Source organism: Trichomycterus rosablanca, chromosome 6 (assembly GCF_030014385.1).
Source record: "Trichomycterus rosablanca isolate fTriRos1 chromosome 6, fTriRos1.hap1, whole genome shotgun sequence".
NCBI lineage: Eukaryota > Metazoa > Chordata > Actinopteri > Siluriformes > Trichomycteridae > Trichomycterus > Trichomycterus rosablanca.
Window position 1 is genome coordinate 40,237,780 of NC_085993.1, and position 8,164 is coordinate 40,245,943.

Consider the following 8,164-nt stretch of genomic DNA (forward strand, 5'->3'; position numbering starts at 1 on the left):
CACAGACACTGACCCAATGTGACCCTGTATTTAAAGCCAAATGAATGAATGAATCGATTATGATTATATTTCTGTATTGTTGCAGGTTCATTGTCTGGATCAAGTTTGTGGGCTGCTGCCGTTTCTGAACCCGGATATTCCAGACCAGTTCTACCGTCTCTGGCTCTCGCTTTTTCTGCATGCAGGGTACTGGCATTACTCATCCTGAGCTGTCTTTATAAGCATGTACATTAAGATAAAGAGGAGTTACAGAACTTCTTGAGCTATTACTTATTTTATTGTATTGTAGAATTGATATTAAATAAATATAATTACCATTTTTACTTATCAGTCTACACTTGATCACTCATAATGACAAAGTAAATTTTTAAAAAATTAATTAAAAATTAAAACTGAGACCCCTAATACACATCCTCTGCTGTGGCACTCAAAAGAAGAGTTACAGTGGATTCTGGAAGTACTCAAATTCCTAAAGTTATTACTCCCTTTACTGTGTTGTGATTTTAAATGGATATGATTATCATTTCTACTCATCAGTCTACACTTGATCATCTGTAATGTAGGTTAGTTTTTTGAAAATTAATTAAAAATCAAAACTTCAATCCGTTATATGCAAAGTATAGAAATCCTCTGCTGTGGCACTCAAATTGTAGTCAAGTGTGTTTGTATTTGCTTTAGTTGTCCTTAGAAATGATTGCCCACCTGTAGCAATTTAAACTGATTGGACATAGAGACCCAGCTGTGTGCGTATCTAAACTAACAGCCCACAATTTACACCGCATTGTCATGACAAAAGTATTTTTAAGGGGCATGGTGGTGCAGCTGGTAGCATGGGTTTGATCATCTTTTTTCCTTGCATGGGTTTACTTTGGGTGCTATGGTTTCCTCTCATAAACATGAAGAGGGTGGATTTGCTGCTCTAGATTGCCCATAGGAACGAGTGAGTAAATGTGTGGGTGTGTAATGGCAGGTGATTGGTTGGCACCCAGTTAAAGATGCTTTGTGCTATGCATCAGATTAATGTTGTTTAGTAATAATAAAGAAGTAAATAACTAAAGAAATGAACTATTTTGTTCACGACCAAAAACAGATTTATCTCAACTACAATATATGGCTAAAATTATTTGGACACCTGACCATGAGCTTGTTATGCAAATCATTTAAAACCCATGAGTGTTCCCTTTCAGTTAAAAAAAGCATTTGTGCCTTTTCAGTTAAAAAAGCACTGATGTTGAGAGAATGTCTGACTCTCAGTCAATGTTCCAATTTATCCCTTAGGTAATCAGTGGGGTTAAATTTAGGGCTCTCTCACTAAAGTTCATCCACACCAAACTCGAACCATGTCTGTATGGCTTGCATTGTGCATGGAGCATAGTCATGATGGAATAGAAAAAAGTATTTTTGACACCTGTTAGCAATAGGTGTGAAGTACCTAAACTTTATAATCAGAAAGAGGTGTCCACATGCTTTCAGATATATCCTCTATTTATTACAGTTTGTTATTGTATAATGTATGAGCATCTCTACAAGTACACTGTGAAATATTGTGGCTGTCTTTCATACCAGCCAGTTATTTGTAGTGGGCTCAGACTTGCAATTACATGTCAGTGACTTGTACCTCGTCCCGTCTCAGCCTCCTGCACTGCCTGGTGTCCGTAGTGTTCCAGATGACTATTCTGAGGGACCTGGAGAAACTGGCCGGCTGGTTGCGCATCTCCATAATCTACATTTTTAGTGGCATCACTGGGAACCTGGCCAGTGCCCTCTTCCTGCCGTACAAAGCAGAGGTAAGCATGTGACTTTGGGAAGGGGGGCATCTAAGACTGGCATAATAACAGTGCCAACACATTTATGCAGACCAGATTTGCTGTTGCAACCCTGTATACCCCTGAGAACCTGGGGGGAAAAGCAACTATGTACATAAAATCTGTATTTATAAAAAGTGAGATTTGATCTGTTTTTCATCTAATTATATTTTTATGTTTTTACCACGGAGTTATCTTGGGGAGGGTCACAGCAGAATCACTGGATGCAATGCAATAACACACCCCGGATAGAACACTAATCCATTGCAGGGCCTGGGGATTAAAAGCCTGGTTCCCAGGGGTAATGGGCTACTGTAATTTACTGCTGTGCCACCTAAGAACTTTATTGGTCTGTTTTTATTTCTCCATATTTTTAATTGAGAGTTTTATTACACTGAAGGTAGTGAATATTTTTTTGGGGAAAGGAATAACAAATGACAAATAGTGCAAAACTGATTTGTTAGAATTAAATGCAAATGGTTTAATAATCTGTTAATGTTTATCATGTATAATATGTAAGGCCTTACCTAATTCACGGTCACAAAAATCGCGTCAATGAGTCGTTTCCTATGTCATTTTCTGTGAAATTCAAAATTTAGGGTTTGTGTTTAGCGAGTTAACATTTTTCATTCACGTACTGTATGAAATATGCGGTGCAATATGAGGCGGTCCTAGCAATCATACACCAATTAAGTTAGTATAACAGACCTTTCTGTGGTGTAGAGTGCTGACAATGTTTGATGTGTGTGTTCACGTATTGAGTGCATTTTGTCCCTTTGGGGATTTTATACTCAAAGGGAAAATGTGCTTCTCTACACACGTGATCATCTCTGTGCCGCCCCTTAAAAGAACCAGCCAGTAAAGTATTATGCTCCCGATCATTTGTCTATGTACAGTTTATTTCATTCTTTATGAACTCAGCAAACTCTGAAAATGCTCAGTTAGATTAGCAATCGGTTACACAAGGTGTCCAAGATGTCGAAGTCTAAAGCAGCTAACAACACGACTCGGGTAACTGAGTTTGGAAAACTTCCAACCAATTCTGTGGACACAGACGGGGTGTGAAAACACAGACGGATAGGCTGTGCTGTGTATTGTAGCTTCTATTTATTCTATCATTCAATGTGTGAGTGTTAGGAGTGTTTTGACATTTTTCTTAAAAAATCCAAGAAATCTATGATTTTTGAAAAACAAGGTCCGTGAAATTAAGCAAATTTCTGCGTGAATTTAGCAGGGCCCTATTAGTAGGTGTTTTAAAAGAAGTATTAAACATTATATGAAAGTCTGTGTTTTACAGTAATGGCTGGTTTTGCAGTCACTTAAAGTCATTGCATCATTGTAAAAAAGAAAATGAATATATTCCTCAGATTATTTGAACATGTCAGTAACAACTAATCCTGCACATGACTGCTCTGCTTGACATTTAGATAATTTAAAGCCACACCAGTGATCCTATGCCGACTCTCTAAAGTGCCTTTGTGCAAGTTGGCCTTGCTTAGGAATGCTGCTAGATGAAAGAACTCTCAAATTAAATTGTTTATAAAGTTGAGGATGGATTCCAAAGATTTTCCCTTCAGTGTGTGGTTAATATATTCCAGGAATGCCTGGGTGTAAGTCCCTATAAGTTTGTGTGCTGTTCTTTCTCACTTGCAGCTAATCCTGTTTATCTGCTGGCTGATCTGCTGATGGAAAGAAGTGTGGATTAGTAAGGTCTACATGACTGGGTGTTAAAGATGTCATGTTGAGCTAGCAAATTCTAAATTAAACTCGAGCAGGAAGTTTCTCCCGTCTGCCGCCTCTATTTAAATCCCCATCACCTAGCTCAGACTTCTGAAGACTTTACAAAATTCATCTGTAATAACCAAAACTTCAAATGTAAAAACTAAATCGTAACTGAGCCCTGAAATAGAAGAATTAAACGTTTTATGTAAGAATTAAACCTTCATATGTATTAATTTTAAACTGTAATTACTTTATAAGTTTAATTGTAACTTTTAAAGTGTAATTACTGAACCATTACATGTAGGAATCAAGCTTTTAAATGTAAAGACTGAATGCTCATATGTAGCAGAACTTTGAAATGTTATAAATAAACATATAAATGAAAAAACTAAACCATCAAATATAGGAATTAAACATCAGAACTGTGTAATATTGTAGCCCATAAAGCGTGACGAGCTGTTCTCATTTCATGTCAATAACATATGCGTCAATGTTGATCAGGGTAATTATTGCAAAAGGTAATAATTATAATATAATTGTGTTTCCATTTTTAATCCTGTCATTGTTTTGTAGGTTTTAATCGCTAGGATTTTATCACTCACTGCTGCATTTTACTTTAACAAAGGGAAATTAACTGTGTCCTATTTGACCAACCAGGCACGCGATGTAAGGACACACTTCTCTTTTTTTGTTTCCCATTAATGTTCAGGATTTGACGTCAGAAATGCTCCAGCTGTTGCTTTGTGATGGCTATAATAACAGATCTGCTGTCACAATTTGAACACACCACTCTGTTAGCGCATTGCTAACTAATGACAGGGCTGAGCATGTCGACCTGTTGGGAGTCATGGAGAAAGAAAGTGACAGAAATAAATAAAAATGAAAGCCGAATAGGAGGGAGGATTGGATGAAAATAAAAAGAAAGAAAAGGCATAAACAGAAAGAAGAAAATGGAAGGGGAGAAAAGGTAAAGGCTGAAAATATGGCAGAAGTAATAAAGAAATCTGAAGTTTTAAAAAGGAATTAGCAGAAAATAAAAGAAATAAAGATAAAAGATGGTAAAAATAGTAAATAGTAAAAAGTAAATGAAAAAGAAATATACATTGAGAAGTCCTGGACTAAAGAACCAAGCAAAATTTGAAAAGTGGAAAGATGGAAGAGGGAAAGAACACCAGTAAAAGGATGAAAAAATATGTAACAAAAACTTCTTAAATTTTTAATTAAACCCTTCTTTCCTTTATGTTTGTGTGTCTGGGATGATGCAGGTGGGTCCAGCTGGTTCTCAGTTTGGCCTGTTGGCGTGTCTGTTCGTGGAGCTGTTTCAAGGTTGGCAGATATTGGAGAAACCATGGAAAGCTTTCTCCAAGTTGCTCGGCCTCGTCCTCTTCCTCTTCCTGTGCGGCCTGCTGCCCTGGATCGACAACATCGCCCACATCTTCGGCTTCCTCAGTGGCCTGCTGCTTTCCTTCGCCTTCCTGCCCTACATCACGTTTGGCATGTTGGACAAGTACAGAAAACGAGTGCTAATCATCTTTTCGTTGATCATATACACCGGCTTGTTCTCCTCACTCATTGTCTGGTTCTACATCTACCCCATCAACTGGCGCTGGCTGGAGTATTTTACCTGCATCCCTTTCACCAGCAAGTTCTGTGAGCGCTATGATATCGACTAATCATTGAGGGACTGATTAACCAGCTAGCCCTTCAGCTAGCACCAAATCTCAAGCACTGAAGTACAGACCAGGTGGTGTATCAGTGTGCTAATGACTTGGATACCTAGCATGCAAGGAACTACATAAATGACCACAGCTTGCACTATCATGTAAGGATAAGTGGCCATAGCAAGCACAACCAAGGACTGCAACAGGAGTCTCACCTACGCTGCAATGCATTATCAGACATGGTTATACGGGTTTTAGGTGCAGTATCTGATATCTACTATTCAGCATTATTTTTTGACACTAAATATTACTTCAGGGTAAAAGTTATCCCAGTTGACTGTGTTACAAACCTGCACTAACACCTTGTATGACAAAGTGACCCTGATCTTAAAACCTTCATGTTTTCTGTGGAACCCCCTACTCCCTGTTATTCTTTATACTATCCCTTATCCTACCTAGCGTTTGGTTTCTTCTACTACTGCCAAAAATGCTTGAAGCCTCAATTTAGCCGAGTATATTCACATTGGCAGCTCAAATCTGGCAAAATGGTTCCTTTGGTGCCATTCTCACAATGTTGAGCTAGCTAGATAATGTTGAGTTTCTACATGGACTTTATATCAGATATCAGCCATAAATATGCATGTTTATTAGCTTTTTAGTTAAGTTATTGAAACTAGCTTTCATTAAGTTGAATCCTTAGGAATTTGTATTGTCATTCAACTTGGTATAATTTCCTAATTTCTCATTAATAGCCTTTCACAAGGCAGGTACATCACTTGGGAGTCTTTTCAAAGCAACTTCAGGTCCTCAGGAAAGAAAGTTTTGACTGGATGATCAGACGTAGTCCAGATGTAGTCCAAAACCACCAGAAATAGCTCTGCCATGAATTAAAGGCTGCAATTCCATAGACCTAGGCTGGAGGGCTAAGTGGGTAGCACTGTCGCCTCACAGCAAGAAGGTCCCGGGTTCGATCCCCAGGTGGGGCGGTCCGGACACAGTCCTTTCTGTGTGGAGTTTGCATGTTCTCCCCGTGTCCGTGTGGGTGCTCCGGTTTCCTCCCACAGTCCAAGGACAGTGGTAGCCTAGTGGGTAGAGCTTTAGGCTATCAACCGGAAGATTGGCGGTTCAAATCCAGGCTCTGCTATGCAGCCACTGTTGGGTCCTTGAGCAAGGCCCTTAACCCTGTCTGCTCCAGGGGCGCCGTACAATGGCTGACCCTGCGCTCTGACCCCAGCTTCCAAAAACAAGCTGGGATATGCAAAGAAAGAATTTCATTGTACTGTATATGTATATATGACAAAGTACATCTTCTCTTCTTCAAAGACATGCAAGTGAGGTGAATTGGAGATACGAAATTGTCCACAACTGTGTTCGTTATAACCTTGTGTAATGAGTAACTACCGTTCCTGTCATGAATGTAACCAAAGTGTAAAACATGACGTTAAAACCCTATTAAACAAATAATAAACAACTTAGGCTGGAGTGCTAAAAAGCCACTGCTCCAAATTTAGCACCTAAAAGCTTGGCTGAAGGTTGTTACTGATCATATGCATGAAAAATCATGAAACCGCAGCTTGTTTTTTGCACGCCCGCTAATAGGACAGCCTTGGCAAAGACCCCAGATTTGTGCACTTTTGAATTGGTTTAGTTAAACTAGTCCTATTTATGTGGGTGCAGAAAAGTAATCAGCTATAGTCAATCATGATCACTTTGGAATGAGGTGGCCTAGAAAAATTGCTGTATTTATATTTTTGATCCTGCATATGTTTAGAACAACTCATAAACAATAAAATAACACTTACGTTTTTTATTATTTATTTTTTGCCTGATTACTGTTATACATCGTTTAACCTGGTATATCACATCTCTGACTGATGTACATTTTTATTATAGTATGTATAGTATGTATGGACATTTTATTACACTTGATAATCTTTTTTCCTTATCAAAGTAAATAATGTGTCTAATAACGGTACAATCGTAAACCAGCTGTTTAATGTGCCTTGATGACTTTCACCATGACATGTAGACATTAACATTGTAAGCATTATAAACAGTTCTAGAAAGATCTGAATGATTCTTGAACATTCTGAATGGCTCTAGAAGGATTTGAACTGTTCCGGAACATTTTCTAATTTTAAAAAGACTAATTCTGCTAGAAAAATCTTATCAGTTCTAGAACATTCTTAAAGACTCCACTTTTTGACAATCTGAAGGTTGTCAAATTCTGAATTGCATTAATATAAGAAACTCTGGTCTCTGTGTGTGTGCCAGGTTCATGGAAGAACACGTCGACTAAAAAGAATTCATTATTAAATTATCCCAGAAGAATTTCAGTAATCTAATCAGTTTTTAGCACATTCACTTAAGCTGGTTTAGCATTGGATGTCTGGAAACAGTCTTTTGATGGGGAAGGGATGCAAGGTGCTTTATTTGAGTACTGATTATTGAAAGTTCTAGAGGTAATGGCAGAATCTGATCTTGCCATAAAATGATTGATGATCCACTGTCTGCATTTCATCTAACCTGAATGTATTGTTTTATACTTTTGTATATTTTTAAATCAAACTGTGCCATATCTGTATATTTCTGGTTGATTTGCTCTGTGTGTTTTTACATTGACATTTACTGTGCCTTATAATTAAGAGGATAAAAGAATCTGAATCAAAACTGTCAGAATGTGTAAAAATGGAATTGATTTAAATATATCTGTACTTGATCACTGGTATGATTAAAATGATAAAAGTGTTTTATAAGGCAATCCTAACAGCGGTTTATTTTCAATACAGTAATTCCTTGCTTTATGGTGTTTCTTGCCTATGAAGATCATTGTGCCTTTATAAAAATATCTGAGTGTTTTTCTAGTAAAATCTGTAATTAAAACATTAATGTGTCTGTTTATTAATGATGTAACATGGTTACATGCACATACACTAATCAGCCATAACATTAAAACCACATCCTTGTTTCTACACA

At 37.6% G+C, this 8,164-nt stretch overlaps 1 protein-coding gene across 4 annotated transcripts in view; it reads left to right on the top strand.

Moving 5' to 3' along the window:
* The window catches only part of LOC134317128 (inactive rhomboid protein 2-like), a 28,750-nt gene extending 20,586 nt beyond the window's left edge, over positions 1 to 8,164 (top strand). For 3 of the 4 annotated variants that reach the window (XM_062997836.1, XM_062997838.1, XM_062997837.1), the window contains exons 16-18: positions 86 to 186; positions 1,634 to 1,787; positions 4,793 to 8,164. In XM_062997836.1, coding sequence (XP_062853906.1) covers positions 86 to 186; positions 1,634 to 1,787; positions 4,793 to 5,200 — 663 coding nt within the window. In that variant the 3' untranslated portion in view covers positions 5,201 to 8,164. Of the gene's footprint in view, positions 1 to 85; positions 187 to 1,633; positions 1,788 to 4,236; positions 4,748 to 4,792 lie in introns of those variants that run through there. The other variant, XM_062997839.1, reaches the window with a different exon arrangement.